Source organism: Brassica oleracea, chromosome C5 (genome assembly GCF_000695525.1).
Source record: "Brassica oleracea var. oleracea cultivar TO1000 chromosome C5, BOL, whole genome shotgun sequence".
NCBI lineage: Eukaryota > Viridiplantae > Streptophyta > Magnoliopsida > Brassicales > Brassicaceae > Brassica > Brassica oleracea.
The window spans coordinates 39799211-39824700 of record NC_027752.1 but is presented as its reverse complement, the minus strand read 5'-3'; the positions used below and the strand labels follow the sequence as shown (position 1 = coordinate 39824700).

General features: G+C 34.0%; 2 protein-coding genes, 1 long non-coding RNA gene and 1 pseudogene across 5 annotated transcripts in view; 2 read left to right on the top strand and 2 right to left on the bottom strand.

Moving 5' to 3' along the window:
* Nucleotides 1–5957, top strand: part of LOC106292293 — a 15470-nt gene extending 9513 nt beyond the window's left edge. Inside the window, exons 2-4 of the mRNA XM_013727895.1 lie at nt 4444–4863; nt 4948–5294; nt 5373–5957. Coding sequence (XP_013583349.1) covers nt 4444–4863; nt 4948–5294; nt 5373–5957 — 1352 coding nt within the window. The remainder of the gene's footprint in view (nt 1–4443; nt 4864–4947; nt 5295–5372) is intronic.
* Nucleotides 5958–8835: 2878 nt separating this feature from the next.
* On the bottom strand, nt 8836–10308 carry LOC106292292. Its single transcript, XM_013727894.1, has 4 exons — nt 9699–10308; nt 9401–9584; nt 9103–9293; nt 8836–9017 (listed from the first exon to the last, which is right to left on the bottom strand). The coding sequence occupies exons 1-4, from the start codon at nt 10306–10308 to the stop codon at nt 8836–8838; spliced, it is 1167 nt and encodes a 388-aa protein (XP_013583348.1).
* Nucleotides 10309–16119: 5811 nt separating this feature from the next.
* LOC106293796 lies at nt 16120–18769 on the bottom strand. Of its 3 annotated transcripts, XR_001260638.1 has the most exons (6): nt 18376–18769; nt 18184–18274; nt 17598–17703; nt 17067–17518; nt 16626–16691; nt 16120–16399 (listed from the first exon to the last, which is right to left on the bottom strand). It is a non-coding gene; the product is annotated as an uncharacterized LOC106293796 (long non-coding RNA). The 3 variants fall into 3 exon arrangements; XR_001260637.1 differs by having other exon boundaries at nt 17598–18274; XR_001260639.1 differs by having other exon boundaries at nt 17598–18260.
* A 342-nt stretch (nt 18770–19111) lies between these two features.
* The window catches only part of LOC106292998, a 29482-nt pseudogene continuing 23103 nt past the window's right edge, over nt 19112–25490 (top strand).

Sequence of the window (25490 nt, the reverse complement as noted above, 5' to 3'; positions counted from 1 at the left end):
CAAAGCACTATGAAGGAAAACGCTTCTTCCCATGGACAAATTTACGTAACACCTCACTCCTAATTCCTCGATCGCAAATCAAATTATTAGCATCCAAACTAGAACAACAATTTTGGCTGCAGACATCCGTAGTCAAACTAGAATGTTTCTCAAATGCAGGGCTAAGACTAAACCCTTGCAACATCGTGAAACATCTTCAAGCCCGCGAATATTTCAAGCACGAAACGCGGCATACGAAAGAATAACAAATCTTCAGCATCGCGAGACGTCGCAGACGCCCGAAGATTCAATCTTCGATAAAATTTCCTTCCTCGATAAAAACATCTTCTTGGAAGACCAGACAGTCATACGCACTAACATCTTCTCAAAACATATCCTTCGCGAAGACTCGAAACGGTATTTTTTACCATTAAGTTTGTTGCTGATCACAACAAACTCTTAACGTCCTAAACAGATTTAGCCATCTCGTGGAGATAACTCTCGTACATCCACACAAGGATAATAGCGCTATAAAAGAAACCAAAAGTTTTTGGTCAGCACTTCCAGGAGGCCTAAAAATTGTCCTTGGAGAGATGCTCGGTTCCAACCATACAAGTCGTATAAGCCGAGAACCTATCGCGGACTTTAAATCGGTATGGAATCAGGATAAAACTGAAATGGGATACGTAAGTCGAATTAGTCATCGCACCCTCTAAAACCAGGAGTAAACCTAGGTCTTGCCCTAAACCCAGCGCACTGGTCTCTAACATCTCTAGGCATAGTATCAAAAACCTTGATACGAGATCCCAAAAGTTGTCTCTTTGCCAATATTCGAGCGTCTTCAGAAATCCCGCAGGTTTACACACTGCGGAAAACTCTCGAAACAGATCACGGATATTGCAGTTCACACAGAATTAGATTACGAGATGACAACTCGTAGTCTTCCTTCTACACCCATATAAAATGCCATCGGCCGCAACACACCTGATAACCTCTACATTAAAACTAGACCGTAAAGGGCTCGCTGGAAAACAAGTCATAAGAACCTAAACTCCAAGACGAACTACGAAAGGCTTGATCCCTTCAACAAGGGTACGTAGGCAGCCATCATAAGGCATAGCCCCAATCTTACCGCGTTCTACTTTTAGAAGAGCGAGAAGACCACTTACCACTGACTTTTTCGACCATTAGTTCCGCCTAACTCCCCTAACTTGCCTAACTTGCCAAGCCACTCGCTAGAACCTCACGCTATAAGCTCATGGTTCTAACGAGCTGGGGGGCTAACTGTTGGGGTCAACATCGGGCACGACAGAATCAATGTCTGAAAGTCCGTAAAAATCGGCATGAACTTTTTTACGAAAAGTAAATGTTGGGTTCGAAAAACGGTTACGACGAAGTTAACGTCCAAATCTCCACAAAATACAAGTATGTCTTTCCGCAACAAATAATGCTCGGCCAAGAGAACGTCACAACGTATGTTCTCGAGATAAAGCTTCATTCGAATTCTATTTGGATCAAACATAAGCCGTCGGAAACATACCAAAACCGGCTACGGATGGGTTCGAGTATGACGATCAGAACACGGACAAACCAAGCTCGGTCATTACGCAACTACCACACATGCACGCTATTCAGACGCTTCGCAGCGACCGAGCTCGAGCCAAGCTCGGTCACTACGTAGCGACCGAGCGTCAGTCCCGCTCAGTCGCTACGTAGCGACCGAGCGTCTGTCCCGCTCAGTCGCTACGTAGCGACCAAAAAGAACGCTTGGTCGCTACGTAGCAACCGAGCTCTTCCGAAACGTCAATACGACACTAGTCCATGCATTCTCGTCTACCCTACGATGCTATCTCCCGAAGACCGTAGCGAACTCATTTCATGTTTTCCGCCATTCTAAGTAATCAATCAAACTTTGCGGTAAAAACCGCGGAAAGTTCGTTCTTTATCAAAAAAACCGTAATAAACGTTTCGAGTCAGAAGACGGCCCAAAGGAACCTAAGACATGACTCGAGGCCCAACTTACGATTTCTTAACCAACAGCTCGTAATCCGCATGACGGTTTACGCTTGGTTCGCAAGGAAAGATAAATGTTAAGTTTCCGCGGATAAATACAAAATTTTGAAGATAATTACGAAGATCGGAAAAAATAGAATATCTCCATTTTTATGCTATGACGGCTTAATGGTTGAAGAGGAAAGGCGTAAACCGACCTAGGAGCGAGTATATAAGGAGTCTTAGGCGAGAGGCATAGGGGGAGAATTTTCAGAGCAAACTTATCACTTAGAGCAATTAGGCAACTTTCCGTTTTTGGTATTTCGAGCTGCGACTCCACTAGGTTTTGCAGTCTTCGGTTGTTCGAACTAGGAATCTCGCCGACAGCTCTCATAGCCGAAGCTTCTACCTTGTTGTAACGCTCATACGCGAATTTGGAATAAAACTAATTTTGCTCTCTTTTTACGATTTCATATACTTTATCGTTGTTACCTCGTGTTCTGATTGCTTAGCGTGTGCTATTAGCAGATAGGGTTCTCCTACTTTCCTTATTTAAACAGAAATCGACAGTGTGAATTTTGGTTCACACACGACGAATGTTTGAATGATGATTATAAACTAAAAAGTGCGGGGAAAAGATAAAATATTATTTATAATTCAAAATACTTAAAAATTGAATTACTATAATACTTTTTAATTTTTATCCATAATATTTTAAATTATTTGAATTATTCGAGTTTTAATCAAAATCTGAAAAACAAATCTGGTATTTTATCTGAAAACTTTATTTTATTTTTACTTTTTAATCCAAATTAACAAAAAAAACAGAACTGAATAACTTCGGATATAAGTTGGTTTCCAATTTTGTTATCTTAGCCGAACCGAAAATCAAAATAACCAAACCGAAAACGAACCAAACTTTGTTAATATTCACACATATCTTAAATTTCTAGAGCTGAAGAAACGAAAAAATCAAATCGGAACCGAACCGAAAAATAGTACTGATATAATTGAGTGAATATATTTATAATTATGTAGACAAAATAAAATTAAGTATATAAGTAAAGATAATATAATGATATAGTAAATAAATGTATACAATAAAAATATTTTTTTAATAATATAATCTCTTAACGACACCGTAAAACAATTATTGGTTTAAATTGTGTTCTTTTATTTTAAACAACTAAAAATAATAAAAATAAAATTTTGTGAATAGTATATCTTGGACCACACTTGCTGCGTATCTTCTCAGTTCTCAACTGCACATGCAGTTCAGCACACCTCTGTCCCGCCCCTCCCTTTTTCTTAATTTATCATTTTTAATTATAAAAATTATCAAACAAAATTTAGGTTGAATGGTAACAAAATTAATCACGCAGTGCGTTTTATTCATCCCGCACCATACATTCAAGGCCTATCTACATAAGTTAGAATGTTACCGTTAAAAAAGTCTCATGCATATTTTTTTGGGAAATTTGGAAAAAAAAGAACAAATTAACATAATATTGTCTCCTTAGAATGCTTTTACTAATTTTTGTCCCTTTTGTACTATTGAAAAGTAAAAACCAGTTTTGTCCTCGTATTTCGATTTATAATTATAAAGGTTAGAAAGTAAAAATATAAGTAATTTTCAAATTGAGTTATAATATGATATAGTAAATGTAAATAAAGTTAAAAAAATCAAAACTCAATCGTCTCCAACATCTCTCCGTCGAAGGTCGAGAAAGGCGATTCCCGTGTTTGCCATCAACGTGTTCCGTCCGGCGCGTCTTGGTTCAGCGGTGAACTCTTAGTTGTCGTGCCATCTTACTTTCCTCCTTCCTCCTTCCTTTGTGGTATTTTCTGTTTCTAAGACGTTTCTTTTCTCCAACTTTGTTTTCTCTATGAACCCTAATTGAATTTGTTTTATCCGACAGCGTTAATGAGCGTTGGCAAGAGGCGGACGAAGCTTTCATCACTGATTAAAAACAAGTAGGTGTTTTATTTTCATCTCGGTTCCTCTTTTCCCAAAATTAAAGGTTAGGTTTTGAGATCCCCTTTTTTATTTGATTTGGTTTAGTGATTTTGTTGATATGCATGTATTAATAAATTATTGAATGGCTTAGAAACTCAAATTGTGAACGTCCATTGTTTGAGCTTAGACAATGATAAGTTCCGATGATAATGTAAGAGTTCTACGAGTGCATTTTCAGACAATAACCAGTCTTAAGGTTGAATTTTATTTTGGTGGGGATTGAATTTTTAAAAAGTAAATCGATTCATGTTTACGGTTTTGATTGTAGTTTTGGGTTGAGTTGATTGTGAGTTTTATGAATTTAAACAAAACATCTTAATTTTGAGTATCTTTATGTCTCTCGTAAGCGTTTGGAAGTGAGTCAATCAGGTATAGTCGGGTAGCTTTGACTCTGTTTCTTTGCCATGTCTGCAGATTCGCTAACAAGTTGATGTTTTTGATTTCGTGTTTTATAGGAATAGCTTACCAGTTTTCAAAACGCATTCTTGAAGAAGGAGCTGAGACCCAGATTGATAAGATTAACAATACATGTAGGCATAGGACATTGGATATGGTGAGAAGTGTTCTCAAGGATGAGTATGATGAAGTTTTGCAAGACACGGTCTTCGGTCCGATTTTGGCAATCCTAGAGAACAAGCTCATGTACTCAGGGAAGATTATTCACAGCTTCATATGCAAGCAGCTCAAGGTTTCCAAGCTTCCCGAGCTGTGGTTTGTATTTGCAAGGAGGCCTCTTAGGTTTTCACAGCAAGAATTTTATGCTGTGACTGGACTCAAGTTCAAGGATGAACCTGACGTAGACTTTGAAGATTGGGAGGATGATAAGTTGTTTTGGAGCAGGGTGTTGAAGCAGAACAGGAAGATCAACTTATTGAGTATAAGGACTGAGCATCTTGAAGTCTGTAACAAGTAGACGTATGTGGACAGGGTGAGGCTAGTGTATCTCTGTATAATCCAAGGATACCTCATAGCTAAGGATGATAGAGTTTCTATCCCTCTAGAATACATCCGCTTGGTGATGGATTTTGGTAAGATGAGGATGTTTCCTTGGAGTCTTCACGCATATGATGAGCTGATTGATTCAATACGCAAAGCAACCAAAGATCTACATCTGAAGAACAGTTACGTGTTGGATGGATTCTCCATTTCGTTTCAGATATGGGTTATGGAGGCAATCCCCGACATTGGTACTATGGTGGGTCAAAAGTTCAACAAAAACATTACCAAAGTGAGATGTACGGATTGGAAAGGAAGTGGGAAAGTGTCTTACGAAGATATCAGTAGCCTGGAGTCGCACTTCGATAAGGTAATTATCTTTCTTCTATTTATAATCTGTTCAGTCATCAAAATCATTAAGTTTGCTGTTTCGGTTTGTTCTTGTCAGGGAGAGTTGTTCTCTTTTCTATCTGCTTCTAGGAACTCGGATGTGATTGATAGTGATCAGTTCTTCAGGGAAGATGAGAAGAATGACGAAAGAGTTGGACGTATTGTTGCTCTGATCAATGCCAAACAAGATTGGTCAGAATTCGAATGGGAAGTTCAGGATTTGCCTCAAAATTTGGAGCTGTCTGATTCAGAAGAGGGTGTTGATGTCGGAGATGTCACAGAAACCCATGTGGAGGAACCATCACATGTAGAGGAACCGGCTGTTGTTGCAAGAAGGGGCAAACGTAAGATAAATGATCCTGGTGTCGAGGCCCGAAAGAAACAATTGGTTTGTCAACGGGTGGCTGAACATAGCAGTAGTATCTCCGGTCAGATGAAGACTTTCATTGAAGTATTATTCACCTCTTTAAAGGAGGTGGTGCAGAAAGACATCCAAAAGCATTTCGACAAAGAGATGGCTCAACTCAAGGAAGTGGAGTCTAAGATTCCGGGTCCGTCAGATACAATGGGAAAAGAAAGAGCCTCTGAGATTCTGTGTCCTTCAGCAACAATGGAGAAAGACCAATGGCGAGAAACATCATAGAGTCTGTCTCCTTCAGCAGCAAAGGAAAAAGGCAAAGGCAAGGCAACTGAGACTGGGGTTCCTCCTACGGTTCGTCGTAGCCCTCGGCCAAGAAAGGTAACCACATAATGAAGCTTTGTAGTATGTCAGACGAAATTGCTTGTGTTCTAATTTTCTCTTGACTGTTGTGTACTGTCTTTGGTCTTTGCTTGTAATATCGGATTGTAATGTATTTTGTTGTTTGATATGAAGCAAACTGATGACTATGACTTGTTTAATTGACTCTATTGTAATGTAATTTTTTCTGTGGTTTGCCTCTTTTCTTCCGTCCTTGTCTGTTTTAGCTATTAATATTATGTTTGGTGTTATTAACAGGATATTGAAACTGATGATATGTTGGATTTTTTGAAAAATTTGTCACAATCATCGAAAAATAAAGATATGGGGACCCAAGAGTATTTACAAGAAGCCGTGGGGAACCTTTCTCAAGCATCACATGTTAGAGGTTTCGATCCCTCACAAAAAAGCTCGCTTGAAGAAGCAGTAGAAATTAGTACTCCTTTATCATCATTTAAGCCTGCGGATTACAAAACACTCAGTCTCAAAGATACAGACTTACCTGAGGACCGGGTGAACGACATAGATCATTCATTAGTTTTTGTCCCTGAGGACTCATGGGTCAAATTAAGGAAGTGGTGTTCAACTTCCAAACAGTAATTTTTTGGCGTGCTTTAATGTATTAAAGTCGACCACCTTTTAACTATGTTTTGTATCGCAGACACCTCAAAATTGGACCTTCTGTGTACACTTAAGTGAGTTAGCAGCACATGTAATGTAGTGTTGCTTCAGAACGATGTGAGTTATAAATAAGTCTGTTCTTATTTTCTGTACGCCAACTCACTCATTTTGTATCATTACTTTCAGGAAATTGATGCTATGTTGTACTTATTTCGCTAGAGGACTTCTTTGGGACGATGGAATCAATCCAAAGTAGCCTTCATGAGCTGCTTATTCAGTAATCAAATGAAGAATTCTTACATAGATTTCAAGAAAGACAGAAAAGGTTTCAAGGTGCAAGGATTGCTCCACCAGTACGGAATTGGTGAACTTCCTGCACACGGACAAACATGACTAATGTGGGATCTTGATGTCAGTCGCATGTATGTGCCTCTTCTTGTGCATGGTAACCACTGGATCTCTATGTGCGTGAACTTTGTTACTCGTTTAATAGAGGTCTTTGACTGTGGAGGAATGAAACACAACAAGGACTTGGAGCCATTTTCACATCTCATCCCTAGAATTGTCAAAGCTGTGCAGTCTTCGAAGAGTAAACTAATCGTCAAGCCATATGATGTCACTTACGCCCCAATGCCCTTCCTAAACAAGACTTGCAGTGATTGTGGAGTATATGCGCTGAAGCACATTTAATGCCATCTTCTAGGCATGGACTTATCATTAGTGAATGACGACAACATTCGTGAAGATCGCCTCAAGATTGCTTATGACCTATGGGAAGCTGCTAATGATCCTATCATTATTTCGAGAATGTCACAGTTTATTCCTCCGAAGACCACGACAGATCCTGTAGTTACAATTTTATGAGGCTATTACCATTATGACTAGCATTATATTTGAATCTCTTATTTAGTATTGTATTTGAATCTCTAGTTTAACAACGACTCTGTTTTTTAGTTTAATTTCTCTCTATGTTTTTGGTCTTATTTGAATATTTGTGGTATCATACACAATAACAAACTAGACCCTAAATGAAACTAAACAAAGCCACACATGATATCAACCTCTAACTATACCCTAAATGAAACAAAACTAATCCATAGACGATATCAAACCTACCAAGACTACAAATCTTAATAATCAATACAAATCGTAATATCAAAACACATGCAAGTTGACCCTAAAACTTGACCTGATTAAAACCATGATTTGCCCTAAAAATAAACTTATATAAGACCAATGGCGAGAAGCCCTATTTATCTCATCGTTTATTTCTCCTCTCCTTCATTCACTCTTCAAAAAAACGAACATGATTAACAATGGAGGGACTCCTTCCAGATGCTGGTGTGGGAAAGAGATTGTCACTTATGTTTCAAAAACAGAGGAAAACCCATTTAGGTGTTTCTTCAGATGTGAGATTGGTTTACAGGTAATTCTGATAAATAATTACTTCCCTAATTTCTTTTCATTCTTCTAAGTCGCAATTGACTTTTTATGTTTCGATTTAGAGAAAGAAAGAACAACATCTTTTTAAGTGGGTCGATGAGGCTCTGTTTGACGAGATTCAAAGGATGGATGAACAACACTCGAGAATGGCCAAAGAAATTGAGGATCTGAAAAGTTCATTGAACAAGACAGTGCAGGAAGAAATTATGAAGCAAAAGAATTTGGCAGATGTAGGTTGTTTAGGATCCATGCTCAGTATTTTATGTTTGTGTTCGAAACGTGATTAATATTTTAACTTCTTTTGATAATCAAATAACTTGCATATGAAGAAGGGATTTTAACAGAAAACATTCTGTTGATAATCAAATAACTTGTATAAAACGAAGCAAATACTGGATTTTAGCAAAAAAAACATAAAACTGAGTTCAACATGAAAAAAAATAAGTTTGAGATGAAACACAGATAATACTAGAAACAACTCTGAAACATAACTCGCCTAAACAGAATGGCTTGAATCATATATTGCTCTATCACATGTTGACCTATTGTGCCCAACAATACCACATCGATTGCATTTATGACGTTTAGAGCGTTGAGTTCCTTGTAACAAACGGATCTTGTCTTCAACTGTTTCGTATTTGCATTTCTTTCTCTTACCTGCACCTCTTCTACTCTCTGGAGGAAGTACTTTTGCTTGCTTAACGTGAGATGGGACAATCTATGAATCTTCTGGAACAGTAGTAGGATTTATGGTTTCCTCATAGACCGATCTCCATGAAGCAGTGGTATACATGTCGTCAGTAAGTGTGTGCGCTTGTTTTTCTACACTGAAAGCTGCTTTTATGGCGTGCATGCATAGGATTTTCATCAAATCGAATTTGCCACCTTGAACATGTGCATCTGACCAAGTCAACCAAACATTTAAAAGTGTCACCTTGAACCAAAAACCTGTCATCGCCAATTGGGGAAACTTGAAACTTCTTACCCTTCTCAATCCTTCGGTCAATCTTCTTCTCCACCACAATGGTCAGTGGCTGCGTGTATTTGAAACTTAAAGTTTTACGCTTGAAAAACCAATGAGTCATCATTTCCCTTATGCTGTCCAACAAAGGTCTAACTGGAAACTCTCTTGGCGAATGCAAAGCAGAATTTATCGATTCAGCAGGGTTAGTGGTCCTAACATAATACATGTAACCCGAAAATTGACAGCGAGCCCACTTACTCACATCAGCTTCTATTAGATAGTTCTAATTTCAGGACTAATTCCAAAAATAGCAGTGAACATCTTCTTAAAGTCAGCTACTCGATAAGATTTAGAAGCCTTTGCAACCAAACCAGATACACCATTACTCTTGAAATATGTTACAACATTGTTCAGCAAGTGGTGAATGCAAATTCCATGATGAGAATATGGATACACTTTCGCAAGAGCTTTTGCAATGGAGGTGTTCCTATCAGACACAAAAGCTAAACTATGATCATCAGCAATGACAACATTAAGTTGTCTCATAAACCATTCCCACGAGTGATCATTCTATGAGTCGACAACTCCAAATGCAATAGGATATAGGTTCGAGTTACCATCTAAAGTAGTAGCTACCAGTAATATTCCTTTGTATTTGCTCTTCGAAAAAGTCTCATGCACAAGAATAACTTTCCGAATGCCAGCATAAAAACCGCGAATAGACTGACCATATGAGATGAAGAGGAATCTGAATCTCCCATCGTTATCAGTTTCATAAAATGTGTGTGTTCCTGGATTAGCTTCCTTCATCATTTGCAAGTATTTGGGAATTTTTTCATAACCCTTCTCTGGAATGCCTCTCACAGCATTTATTGCATACTCACGTGCATCCCAAGCTAAAGAGTAGGATATCTCAACTCCATGATCATTCCGCATAAACTGGATGATATCATTAGGTTTCGGCCCTTCCTTGACACTTTCGTACTTATGCGTGATGAGACTACCAACTGTTTTTGATGAAGCTGTCTGAACTGAGTGGTTCCTTGATGATGGAGAACATGAATGATCAGGTACATACTTTTTGATGATAAAATATGAAGAACATGTTAATCCCTCTGTGCGAACACGCCAGCCGCAATCATCATCCGCGCAACAAACGTACCAAACTGTTTTATCCGATTTGCCAACCTTGTAGTCGAAATTATGTTTCATTGCACATACTTCCATTGTTTTTTGTAGTAAAATGTTGACCCTTCTTCACAACATCAACGAGAGAAAAACGAACTGACTTTCCATTGATCATATCTTTCTCACGGTTGCAATCATCATAACTTTCATCCAACTCAACATCTTATTCTGGAACTTCAAACGACATAGGCTCTTCATGTCTGTTAGGCGACTCAGTAGCTTCTTCATTCAAATTCAAATCGACTTTGATATTGCTTGTCTCGGCCTTAGATCGAATACACACACATAACCGCGTCGAAGCTTTGTTCTTCACATAGGTAAGAAAATTTTTGAGTTGCCGATCATTGGTGATGAAAACAGGTGCTGAGTCGATGCCAATGACCAAATCAGAAGGTAAGTAACTCAGCTCGATATTGACCATGTTTACATCGATTCCAAAGTCTTCACAAACCATAACTCTTAGGTTGTCGAAGGTTTTGCTTGTGCCCAAAGTAAGTAATCTACCTCCTTTTACTTCACCAACAAGAAATCTTCATCCACTTCTTTTGGACGATTTCCACAAACCAGAAGAAGCATAGATGTGCATCTTCTTATGTTAGAGAGACAAAAGCTTGGAAAAACTAGGAAAAGATGAAGCCCCCCAACTAGGAAAAGAAGAAGCTCCACGATGAAAATCCAAAATCAATGTGGTAACGGATAGATGTGCATCTTCTTATGTTAGGGAGACAAAAGCTTGGAAAAACTAGGAAAAGATGAAGTCCCCAACTAGGAAAAGAAGAAGCCCCACGATGCAAATCCAAAATCAACGTGGTAACGATGAAGACTTACATTTAGGCAATATTATTTTAAAAAGGAAATAAAAAAAAATTTAATAGATTTAGGGAATATTTTCATAACCGTTTTTTCCTTAATTTTCGGATTTTGTTTAAGAATCTTGTAGAACATACATTCTACCAATGTTAGAAAAGAGATGAACACGTAGATAGGAAATACTGTGTTTATAGATAAAAGAAGACATCGTAGAATGTATGTTCTCTCAAGGCAGATATAATAATATTTAGTATGTCCTATGATCTACCAAAAATACAGAACATAGAAGGAACTGTATATTTCTTTTTCTCCCACATTAGATGTATATGTTTCTGGTGTATTATGCATTCTTCGTTGGTACATCATTGTGTTCGCAGTGTATAACGCACTCTACGGATGGTAGATCAATGTGTCTTACTTAGATTGTATTTTCTAAATCTCAGTAGATGGTAGATCTGACAATCTAACTCTTTTATCCCATTTTTGAACTTAACATTCCAACATTTTTTTGAATCCAAAAATATTTTTCATATATGCATATGCTTAACTATTGCATGTTTTATTTTTTAAAATTTTTATTTTGCTTTGTAAATATAATGATATGAATTTTTATTAACAAAAAGGTAGTGAAAGTCAAAAAGTGGGAAAATTGATTTTGTACTAATGGGACAATAGTTTAGTTAATTTGTTCTTTTTTTTCAAATTTTCCTATATTTTTTTAACTATGGAAGCGATGGTTCAACATTTTTCTTTTCTTTTAATATTATTAAAGAATGGTTGAAGTGTTAAACTTTGGTTCACATCTTTCATTTATGGGATGATAACAATAGAAAAAACTACACACATGGACACTTTATGTCTACTTTTACGTATTTGAATTTTTATGTTCATGTTCGCATCTTTTTTGTTTACTTTTTTGACTATTTATGTACATGTCCACATTTTTCCGTCTAGTTCTTATGTCCATGCAATTTTAACATAATTCTAAAATATATAAAATTAATCTTAAACTAAAGAGAAAAAGATTAATCTGCAATAAGAATGATGAATTTACATATTTGGTCCTTATATTTATGTAAGTATTTGTTTTCACCCTTAATTTTTAAATGTGCAGATTTGTATTCTAATTAGTATCAAAAATTTTAAGTATACACCACAGACATGTTTTATGCAATTATGTTCTTCATGATTACAATGTCCATATAAACATATCCTAATCCATGTCCACACCTACTAGCTCACAAATAATCGATAATGGACATCATTTAACATGATCTCTTTCAGAAACTTTGATGTGGATACAACTTGTGTGTCATACAAATATGTCTAGATATTCTCTTTTACACATTTATATCCATGTCCACATATCTTACGTTCACACTTTTATCATCCATATCCATACATTCTTATAAGTTATATATAAAAAATATATATAGAAAATTAGATAAAACAATAAAAGTATATATCATTATATAACAAATATATATCACTTTGTTATACTAATTTTTTGGTCATATACATCTTTAAATAAAAAATAGAAAACAAAACATAGAATTTTGTAAAAAAAAAATATTGTGTCCACATCCATAAAACATATGTCAAATAAATTATAATTTAGCAATTTAGTTAGACATTAAAATATAAAATATATATATATGGATATCAAAATAATAAGAAAAAAGAAACATGTTTTTATATGGTTATTATATATTTATTTAATCAGAAACTGAAATAGTGTATGAATCAATATGGTTTTGTGTCCATGTCCACAATTAATTTATAACTATATTATCCACACTATGGTATCCATGTCCATACTTTTTTTGTATATATATTAGTATATATATATGAAAATGGATGTTAAAAGATAGAAAATTTTATACATAATTTAATGTGATAATTATTTTTGTTTTATATATTTTAGAATTTAAAATAAAAGTAAATGAAACATTAAGAGAAATAAGAAAAACAAGTTACAATTTATACTTACCCAAATAGAAGCGCATCTTCCGTTTCTTCTGAGCAAGGGCATTTCTGTCCAAAACAGCTCTCAGACTCGAAAAAAGTGTCCCTCCAACGGATTATGTCTTAAAATGTTAAAAAAGAGAAAAAAGTGTCCTAAATGGTAATCAGACTCATAACAATACTGGTGGTCACGGTGTATCAGACACCATAACGTACAATTTATTGTTTATTAAATATATTTTGAAATGACTTTTTTTTTGGCAACTTGAAATGACTTTTCTAGAAATTATTTTCTGTCCTTTCTTATTTTTTGTCAGTCCTTGTTTTTTAAATTTCTTCTTTTTAAGTGTATATATAATTCTAATCAGTTTTATAAGACATTTAACAAGGAGTTTTATGTTTAAAACCATTATATTTTTTATAATTTTTTACTTTTTTTATAATAATATGATAATTTAATAAATAAACTACTCTGATATTTTTTTTAAAAACGTTTAGCTCCATCACTGAATATAGCCAACCAAAACATAATCATAACCACAGTTTTATATATACTATTGCAATATTTCTTCAAACTATTAATATTTAGAAACAGAAGAAAATAATATTACATAATAATATTCCCAATAAAACTATAAGAATTCAAGATTACAAGGTTAAACTAGTTAAATATAATTTTTTAATGATTTTCTAATTTTTGATTCATACCAAATTAATTTGAATTAGTCGACAAATCTATTTTTGATATGAAAAATGTTTAGAAAATATAGAAACAGGTAAATAGTAACTATGATATACATGTTAGAAAGTTTTATAGGCTAATAGATGGGATATATTGTGTCCAACTTAATATTTTTTTTACTGGATATCATTTTTCTTATGAAACTCCAAAATGCATATAGTATTACATCAACAAATACATTTAATAAAATCAACCGTGGCCTAGTTATATTCACATATGTCTGTTAGGCCTTTGACGGATCCGGATATCCGAAAAAATTTAGGATATCCAAATCTGGATCCGTAGATTTAATATCTGGATCCAGATTCGTGGTTTCTGGATATCCGAATTGATATTTTATTACCTATGGATATCTGGATTCAGACAGTAAAAATAATAAATTTTTTAAAAAATACTAATTGTTTTTTTAATACTATTTTTTAATATAATACATAAATTAAATATGTATTCAAGATTTATATATATATATATATATGTCTATAATATTATAAAAATTAAAATATAATATTATAAATTTAATTTATGTATAAATTAATATATCAAATATAAATATTAATGAAATTTAAAAATTTAATGTGTTTTAAAAGTATGAATCCGGATCTAAAAATTAAGATATCTGGATTCGGATTCGGTTTGGACGGATATAAAATTTTACTATCTGAATTTGGACTCGGATACTTCAGATATTTTATTTTTGAAGCAGATCTAGAGCGGATTTTATATCGAATCCAGATCCAGGATAATAAGTCTGACGCATAATGTCAAGAAAATAAAACGAAATAAACTTTTTTATAGTTGTTTTTTCTTCCTGATTAAGACGTCTGCCAGAACTTTTAAAATAATATTCTACAGTCTACAGAGCAAGGGGAAATTAATTATTGTAATGCTTTGGGCCCTTGGTTTTTCTGAGTCTGGTCAGGTTTGCTTATTCTTATGTGCAAGTTGCAAATTTAAATCATCTATCCTATTATATTACAATGTTGACTTGCTTATCTTCTTCGTGAGTAAAAGTCTTGGAGTCTTAGAACATGATTAATAAAGTTATTGGGTTTTTAGAGTGGAATTTTTAACGGAATATAAAAAATATCTCTTAATTTTTAACTAAAAATATCAAGAACTGGTTCTTATATTTACTAGGTCCTTTCCCGGGCTACGCCCGGGTTAATTATTTATAAACCTTAATTTATGAAGAATATTGTAGAACTTTCATGTGAACATATTACTCTTTTTGTTGGTTGAATGTTACATATAATTTTTTCTTGCATTTTTATGTAACAAAAATATATATTTTTTAGTTTTCTAAAATACCAAAACTAAGTTATGAATACATAAGTCCGGATGATGTTGAGAAGTTGTTATTAGTTATATTTCTTTGATTATTATCTCATGAGTTGTAGATGGAGTAATTTCTTTGTTGTTGATAGAATAATTTCTTTGTTGTTGATTTATTTTTATTTTTTTTCTTGCTACTTCTTTTGATATCATATATGATATAATATCAAATTTTAGTTTTTTTTTCATTTTTGATTGAAATTTTGAATAATCTATATTATTTATGATGAAATGGATTCTTTTTAATAGTGTCGTGAAAATTACTAAACAAATATAATATATATCATATACTCAAGCATACAAAGAGATATTTTTACTTTACCATTGTTCACACTCTTAAAATAAGAAAATTATAAATGTTTCGTCTTAAATTTTTGATTAACTACTCACTGATTACATTATTATTATTTAACGTGTTGAGATTTTTTTATATATGGGTTGAAAATATGTCCCCTTATATTTATTTGATCAAATTTTTGCTTCCAAAATATTATTGATACTTTATATATTGTAAATAACTAAATATATGAAATTAATATTTTAGTAATATATGTGTTGATTTAGAAGGGGGATCAAATGTATTTTAACTAACTTAGAAACGGTATAGGTTTAAATGTTCAGTGATTAGTACTCATAATATCATATTTTTTAGAAAATGTCATTTGATCGAAAATAGCAAAATACTTTTCTTTTTGAAACTATAATAGTAAAATACTTGGTTAGTAATAAGTTTGTAAGACTTGTAGTTTCTTTTTCTATTTCGTTAACATAACATTTCCCTTTAAGTACGAACAAAACTTGTATTATAACAACCAACTTTTAGTTTGGATTTTTGGTAAAAGATTGTCGAGGATCCATGTGAGATTAGCACACTCATCGAACCAAGAAAGGAATTCCTATATTGATCAAAGAGTACTATTACCTTTCTTCACAGTTTCACTTTTGTCTTTCTAGTGACTGGATCAAAAATATTGAATCAATATATAATACCTAGAATAATATTTGTACCAGTTGACTTTCAGTTATAACAATATATCAAACATTGAAACATGAGGAATGGCTTAGACATATATCTACAGCAGGAACTCCAAAACACAATGAATTATTATAATCTGGAATCAATGGTGGCAATGTGTATAGAAATTAACCAGAGAACAAAGAGTTGCGTGGACACTAAATTGAAGAAACCGAAGAAAAAAACCGAAGCAAGGAATCACACCTCTGATCATGTTTCCGCAGCTTCAGGGGATTCATAAGAGCCTGTGTTACTTGCTCTGCTAGCTAAATCCGGAAAAGAGACAGCAACCAAGAATGAAAATGTTAAGCAACAAAGCAAGCTATAACATTATTTGTGCTATAACATTACATTCATTTGTTTCTGAACAGTTCTTGATCTCTTTTTTGGTCTTCGAGGAGGTTATCAAAAACTTTAATGTGAAAACGTTATGCTTCACCTTGTCAAAACGGTTCACAGATTTCCAAAAGTAAAAGCTAATGTGAAACTCACCATTGTTATCTCATGTAGACAATACAGTGCCAAAGTATTTTGACGAAGGTTATTCTCTTTTGGTTCCTGATGTAGATAGAAACATTCAATATTAGGGTATAGAGAAAGATACAGTTCACAAACTGAAAGGAACAACAAACCAAGCAAACAGATCAGCGAAGAACCAATAAAACACAAACATGAAGAAGACAAAGTGCTGGTTAAAAAAATGACAAAGTTCAAAAACAACTGAGACTTTGAATAAAAACTCAGACGATCAATCTGCGGTGTAGCCGGCTTCAAATTAATTTTGTTTTTGAATTACAAACTCTGAAACGGATAAAAAAGAAACGAAGAACAAAAAAAAAAGATCTCTCTTTGTGTGAGGAACAATAACACAAAAAAAGGAAAGACCTTATAGTTGAGAAGATTGAACCGATGAATTTGGTGGATATAACATACCTTTTTATAGTTGAGGTAATCTCCAGGATTCAGAGAAATGAAGTAATGGTATATGCATTCAATGATGGATTGCGTGAGGAGTGGAGAATAATGATTCAGTGTACTTTGTAACGTTTCTAGCATTGTACTTGGTGAAAGTTTTGGAGGATGTGTCGTATCCAGCGTCAGCACCAAATGACTGGTGTATCTAGAGTGGCTGTTACATCGATCAATGGGTTCTTCTTCAAAGCTGCGGTACGGAGACTGCTGCATGGTCATGGAAGTACTGGACCTCAAGTTGTTAACAGATTTCATAAGTTGATGGTATCAATCTCAAAACCACTGAAATGCATACACAAAAGGGTTATTACTATTATTTTTTAAACCTTGCCAGAACTGTTGTCAGGGACTTTGAAAGAGACGATGGCTTTTGTCTACGGGAGGATATCAGTGAATGTAACCGTTGTCAAAACCTGCCAAGCAGAGATTAAGTGAGAAAATAGTGACGGTGTTTTACAAATTTTTACTTACTAATAGTGAACCAATTCGCACCGTCACTATCCTCAAGCTTGAGAACAAATGAGTAGCCACCTTTAGCAACTTAATCTTGTGTTGTCTTCAAGTGAGCAAGAAAAGGATCAAGTAACCTTGTAGCTATCTTCCGAGGATTTCCATCAGATGTTACCAACAGAGACACATGGTGACAAAAGTTAGCGATTGAACAGTCACTGTCACAAAGCTTAACTAAACATTATGGGATCAATAGCCATTTTAAGGCTTCTATTCTTATCAAGGAACATAAAAATGCAATCTTTTGACTTTTACATAACAATATTTTCAGAAAAGTTACAGTTTCGAACACAAAGTTGAGCATCCGATGTTTGTAACTAAACAATTTTGATCAATTACAACTAAAGAGAAAGAAGTTATTTTACCAGGTTTGAGTGTAAGTGAACTGAAATGCAACCAAATAAACTTATAAAGTCAGTGAGAAGATTTCATCGCAAATCTTGAAACTTTTCAGATTTCAGATCATCGGAAGAATAACCCACAAAGCAAAAATAAGAAAGAAACAAACATTGCAGAAATAGACGGTTCAGCTATGAGGAGAGGAGAGTAACATAATGGATATACATACCATTATTCGACCCGCTTCAGAGACTGTTGTTTGACCGAAATGGATTCACTGGTAACGCAGCTCCGCTTCTACCAAGCCTGCAGATACATCACTGAAGAATTGGGTGATGACTATGGTGAATTAGCTGAACCAATAGTAAGCGTATAGAGTCTGAGGGAATCAAATAATCTCATCATAGTTACGGGTCTATACCTGCTTGTCCACGAAAGTAGTTCTAACCCAATAAGCATGCCTCTCTCGCCGTGATGTATTTGTCGTGTATGATGGTGGAGCATAGAATCAGAGGATATGTTTATATATTGTGAAAAAGGGAGTTGGAACCTGAAGAAAGGCAGACATGAACATATGAAAGGCATGTGTGTTCGTTCGATCTAGAAATTCGGCATTGCCAGTGGCTACGGAAGACTTTCTGGTGGATTACTATCCATTGGGAGGAATGTTATAGAAATTGAGAGGAAGGAAGGTGAAAGGAAGACATAAATGGGATTTCTGGAGGATTCATTGATCAATTATGGAGTAGTGTGTCGATTGATCGACGAACCGTTGAGAAAGATGAAACGATGAATCTTTCAAAAAGAAAAAAAGATGAAACGATGAAGAGAGGATGTCGACGAAATGATCAAAGATCCGCGTTTTAAGGATTCGGGTGCATTGGGCTACTGGGCCTAAATATCATATATACTAATTAATAACAAACCAGGTGCATCAATAACTAATATAGCCCAACAATGCTGTGGCTTACGGATCAGCAACAAAATCAGCCCAATTTGAGTGTGACATGGCAAAAATAATGAATTCTGATTGGTTGATTATAATTAATCTGAGGAGCAATGTGGGAGCTTTATACGTTCCTTTTAGTATTGCGATATTCCGTTAATAATTCTACCCTAAAAACCCTTAATTAATCACGGTCTTACCAATTAATTCCTCGTCACATACACAAGCCCCTTCTTCTTATACTTTACTCTCATCGCATCTTCTCTTCTCTCACACAAACAAATTAATAACAGGTCTGAATAAAAAGAAAAAGAAAATGTCGCTAACTCGACTTATCTTCATGATGTACGTACTCGTCTCTCTCATCCTCTTCGGCTTCGCTTCCTCTCAAAAGTTAGCCAAAGATGAAGGTATACATATATTAATGTGTGTGTACGTATTCGTCGCTCGTCAGATGTATAATAATGATGTTAGTTTTCTATTTTGCAGTGGACGTTTTAAGAGCCGTAGCGAAGGTGTTACACCGAAATAACTGGGACTTCAGTGTGGATCCATGCGACGTCTCTTCAACCGTAGGAGGTTGGAGAACTCCTGACGCCGGCAAGGACTTCACAAACAATGTTACTTGTGACTGCTCCTCCTCCGTTTGGCATGTCACCAGCATGTGCGTTACTCTATCTCTTTATTCCCTTTAAAAATATATATATATATACATATATACACATATAGCATCTATACCATTAAAGAAAAATATATTTTAGGATATTGCCCATAGTTTGACACCGTAACTACAATTCTATGCCTTTTAAAAAATATTCTAATAATAATATTGGGATCCATTAAAAAACATAAAACAAAGAAAATAAATCATTTATCGCTAGTAGAAAAAAAAACAAATGAATCAACATGTTCGCTGGAAAAAGGAATCTTAACCTACTCTAATATTCGCCTCTACTGATAAAATCAAGGAAAAATTGTTTTTTAGGCCAAAAAATAATAACTATGTCTTATTAGGCTATTTTTTTGTACTATTTTTTCCTCTAATACATTTTAGTATTTTCAAAAATTAATCAAATAAATAGTTTTACAAACAAAAAAATTAAAAAAATAGTAACTACTAATGAAATACCTATATTAACTTATTGGTATTTTTTTTTATAATTCTAAAAATGTTTAAATCGTAATTTCATATTTTGTACTACAAAAAGTAGAATTGACATTCTACACAGTAGAAAATGTAATACACTTTTTTCATTGAATCTAATATGTTTAGAATACGTGATCTACGTAAATAATAGTAATCTAAAAATATTTGGAAAACACATTCCGCGCTTAACCTATCGTTCTAAAATCTGTAGAATCTGGAATATACACATTACTATAAATCTAAAACATGTAGAAATCAAAATCTACATATTACTATAAATCGAAAACTAGTAAAAATCGATTTCAAACATGTTTAATGTGTTATACATATAGTAGAATACATATTCTACGGATAAAGATAATCAGTTCCAAAAATATGAGAAGATAATATTTGAAAATAATTAGTTTCCTTATATTTATTAAATCGATTTTGTTTTCAAAAAAAAAAGAAAATCATGATTTATAAAATCAATTTTTAAATTAAAAAAAATTAAAGCATCAATTTGAAAACCGTTTGATCTGAACTGGTCGATCCAGATCTGAACTGGCAAAACTGGCAAAATACTTTTATACCATTGTTCTCTATATATATAATAAATCATTATTTAAATAAAAAAAATAAAAAAAGATTTTTTTTTTTGTTTTCGAATTATACTTTTTCAAATTCGACATTTTTTATAAAAAAATTCGTTTTTTTTTTCAAATTTTTTATATATTTTTTAAGTATTTATTTATATATTTATTAGAATCCAAAATTCCACATTTCAAAAATCCTAATCCACCCTTCAACTCTAAACTCTAAGTCTAGATTAATTAACTCTAGGGGTATATGTGTCTTTTACCTTTCATTAAAAGTGATGATAAAAGTGGTTAGTGTTAACATGAAAAGTGATACTAGGAAAATGATATTTGTGACAATTTCTTTTTTTTTGGGGGGGGGGGAGATTTTTAATATTTTTAAAAATTATTTTAGTTATAAATTATATTTTAATATTTAACATTTTTTATTAATTGTAATTTCGAATTTTTAATTGAAATTAAGGATAATATTGCTAATTTGAAAATATTTAGACTAATAGGACATAAAATATATGAGATTAGCCTAATAGGATATAGTTGTCATTTTTTTATCTAAAAAAATAATTTTCCCTAAAATCAATAAGTATAAAAAATACAAAAACTATAAAATACACTCCGTCTAATTATGATGATGAGTACAAACTATATAGTCGGAAGAGTTCCAAAAAAATCAAGAACCCTTTAAAAAAAATCATTTCTTTATGATGTTTTTTTTGGGAAAAGGTCATAAAATCATATTTTATGATATTGGACCGTGTTTATTTAGAGTGTGACCGGTAAATTTGAGAATAAATGAGAGGAAACAAAAAGGTGGAACTGAGAGAAATGTAAAACAGGTGGAAAGAGAAAAAAAAAAAAAACAGAGAGTAAACTATATACCTCACGTGGAACCCAAAGTAAAATCTAAAGTTTTTTTTTTTCGCTTTTTAAACAGTACTTGGAATAAATATTAAAAATTAGTGTTCCACTTGATTGGTAGTTTCTTGGCTCAACCCAGAGTAAATTTAAAAGTAGAGTAAACTTTTACTCTAAAAATACAATTCAGTAACACTCTTAATAAATGCAAATCAATTTTTTTATCCACGAGACCTATTTGTATAAAATATTTTATTATAAAAGTAAGTAAAGTAAAAATACTTGTCACTACAGTTGAAATTCAATACATAAATTATGAATTATTTTTCATTCTTATATATTTGTTTTGAATGTGTTGGTACTTTTTATACATTTTAAAACCTATTGTTTTAGATAATGGGAAAAATGAATCAATTTACAATTTGTTTTCTAAAGTTAGTTAAATAACATAATAATCTAAAATTGATTTTACTATACACACATTTTATTAAAACTTTTATTAAAATGAAAAGAAAAAAAAATAAAAAAATATTTTAAATTTCTTATACATGTTTAAAAATATTTAGTGGCATAGAACATAATTTCATTGTTATTTGAGTTTTTTAAAAAAATTAACAATTGGAGTTAATGTGACGCACTCTGTAAGATATATAGTCTTTGATAAGATAATTTGTGGAGGTCAATATTGGCCAACTTATTAAATGCATATTTAGAAATTTCTATAAACTATTTGCAACATGAAAGACAACTTTTGGCTTAAACGGTCCTTATTTCAAGGCCTTGCTTCCATGACTTGATCCCGAAACAGAACAATTTACGTTTTATCTGCAGAATAGACTATCATAATCCGCCTGGTTTGTCGCCACCAGTTTCTTGTGAGACTGTTAGCATGTGAGACTGTTATTTTAGTAACCTCTGTCACAGGATTGATGATCTCAGCTGAGACATGAGCTATTTTTTTGCCTTATCTTGCAAGAATCCACTTCGCTTGTAAACAACCGGAGAAAGGCCTAAGCCATCTAATCCATTGCCTGAAACTATTTATTGAGATCTTTATTGGATTAAACTAAAATTTGCAAGCGGCAATAATGAGGTGTCGTCGACTTGAAAGAAATTATCTTGTTGTGTAATTGACTTGAAAAATAATCATCTTGGCATGTTTGTGTTTAAACTTAAAAGAAATTTAAAAAAATCTGAGTTAAAATAAATGAATAAGTTTAACTATAAAATGTAATTAAAAACGGGAAAGCAGTGAGTGGATATCATCGTTTTTATTGGTAGGAAATGACCCAATAATTGTGATCACTGTTTTGCATTGTTTTGTGATAATAATGTGTGAGGGACGCTTCATGAAGAATGTGTGAGGAACGTTTCATCAGAAGCTCAAATTTTAGGATATTGAATTCAAACTTTGCCATTTTATTGTTTTCTGTTCTGAATTTTTATCAGTCGAATACAATAGAACCACAACATCACAAAAGAACTTCATTTATTTAGCAAGTGAGAATAAGAATTTTTTGTAGCTAAACAAACAGAGAACAACCTGCTTGGAAAGTCGAGACCGTTGCCGCAGAGCTGCCTAGACATGAAATTTATTTGATATGGAGGGATCAAGTTTAGCTTTATATCAATCTCATCCTATATGTATCTACAAAAGTTTCAAAGTTAGAATAAAAAAACAAAAGAATATTTTCAAGATGTGATCACCCACTTACACTACCTTAAATAACTCATTTCTGGAGACATGTATTGTATAGCAACGCCGCCTACTGAATCAATCCTTACAGCATACGCCACTTCTTATAAACCCGCAAGCTCCCCACAGCGTTTACATTCCTGGCACAATTTCACGAGACTCCATTGTTGATGTCGGCGACGGAAGAGGAGTATGAACCCTAGACTCGTTGTGACCGAGGAAGACGATAAGCGTTAGGTCACTTTTGGGCTCGAACGCGGTGTAATCATAAAGCCCAGGTACGAAGCCCACAAATGTTAGCGCAAGATTAAATGAAACGCGACGTTTTAGAAAGAGGGGCACGTGTTAATTTCTCCTTGCACGACTTAATGATGTGGCTGAATGAGAGGAGAAAAACAACCAATACTTTATATATATAAATATAGATATTATCTCATGTACACATATTATTTTATATAACTATTATTAACGCTTCGTTAATTAATTATACATGTAAAGCAAATCAAACTAGTTATATGTATATTTATATAATTATTTTATACATGATTATATGTATTAAAAACACGGTCATAGTTAATGTTCAACGGAAGATAACTATTGCTAATCTTAATTGACAATGTGAAAAAATCACTAATTAATTAGAGTCAACTTGTAATTAATTAGATACATGAAACAAAAAGTCATAACCTAAACACGAGAAATATCTTGAATTAACTAAAAAAAAAAAGAAAAGAAATTAATAAAACATACTCTTTTCGTTTCATATTAAATGTTGTTTTACTTTAAAAAAATTATTTCATTATACTTGTTGTTTTACATATTCAATGTATACATAAAATATAAATTCCAGCTTTACCTTTATTTTTAATCTAATTAAAAAATCAAATATATATATTAAATGGGGTAAAATTTGTATTAATTTTTAGCTCGTATGCAAACAATTTAGACGACACTTATATGAAACAAATGGAGTAGTCTATTATCAACAAGTATTAAATAGATTTTGAAAAATCTTTGAAGTTTAAAACATGAATGATATTGGAAGCTTTAATAGTGAAAACTTAAAACGATAACTGATATTTTTAGAATCTTATTTAATAAATGTGAAAAATTAATCGTTTCGTCCATTCTCTTTCCAGATGCTGCCAAAAAGAGGAACTAAGCGTACTCGCACCGTCAGGGTCAGAGCTGATGCTCGTGAAGTTGTGGATGATCAGGGTGCTACAGCAGGTGTTCAGGCATTGTGGATGAGCAGGGTGCTGCAGGGGTGTTAAGGCAGAGGGTGTGCAGCCTGCAGCCCCACAGTTTGATCAGGCTGCGCTCATGCAGATGGTTTAGCAGGCAGCTACCCAGGCTGCTATTCAGCAGGTTACGCAGGAAGCTGCTCGTGTAGCTGCACAAGAAGCTGCCCGTGTAGCAGCACAAGAGGTTGCTCGTCAGTTGGCTGCTCGTCAGCAGATTCCACCGCAGCAAATTCCACCGCAGCAGATTCCACCTCAGCAGATTCCACCTCAGGTTCCGGTGCAGGGGGTTCCAGAACAACAACTTCCTCAGGGTTTACAGCAACCACCACTACCACCACCTCCACCTTTACCGGTTTACCGTGTTTATGATGAGAGGGTTTACAGACTTAAGACTCAGATGCGGAACATGGATATGGAGCATTTTGGGGGAACAGTGGATGCTACAGTTGCATATGATTGGAAGCTTGGTATGCAACGGAAATTGGAGATTATTGAGTGTCCACCAGAGGTTTCACTTAGGTTGGCTATGCAGTACCTACGTGGAGACGCACTTGTGTGGTGGGAGGGAGTACGATTGGGCCATCGTGGGCCTGACCCGCTTACCTTTGTTGACTTCATCCGTGAGTTCGATAGGAAATACTTTCCAAAAGAAGCTATGGATAGGAAGAAGAGTGATTTCGAGCATGTGAGTCAGGGTGACATGTCCATCAGGGAGTATGAGGTGCAGTTCAATCGACTTCGCAGGTTTGCAGGAGATGGCATTTCTGAGGAAGACCTGATTAGGAAGTTTTTGGGTGGGATGCGAGTCGAGATTCGCAACAGATGTCGTGTCGTCACTTACCACAGGTTGGGAGATTTGGTGGAGAAAGCTGCTGAGCAGGAAGCAGGTTTGGCAGAGGAACAAAAACTCCTCAAATAAGCTCAGCCTAAGTCTGGGAAGAATGCAGAGTCTCACAAGAAGGCAGGGGATCAACCCGAGAGACCCAGGTGTACTCGATGTCTTCGCTATCATTTTGGAGAGTGTTTGAAGTGTAATAAGTGCGGGCGATTTGGTCACCTCGAGAGATTCT

Coding starts and splice junctions, on each gene's coding strand:
- LOC106292292 (XM_013727894.1), bottom strand. CDS start 10,308: ATGGAAGTATGTGCAATGAAACATAATTTCGACTACAAGGTTGGCAAA. Junction 9,585..9,698: donor GGTAGCTACTACTTTAGATG/GTAACTCGAACC, acceptor ATCATAGTTTAG/CTTTTGTGTCTGATAGGAAC. Junction 9,018..9,102: donor TGACCGAAGGATTGAGAAGG/GTAAGAAGTTTC, acceptor TGACTTGGTCAG/ATGCACATGTTCAAGGTGGC.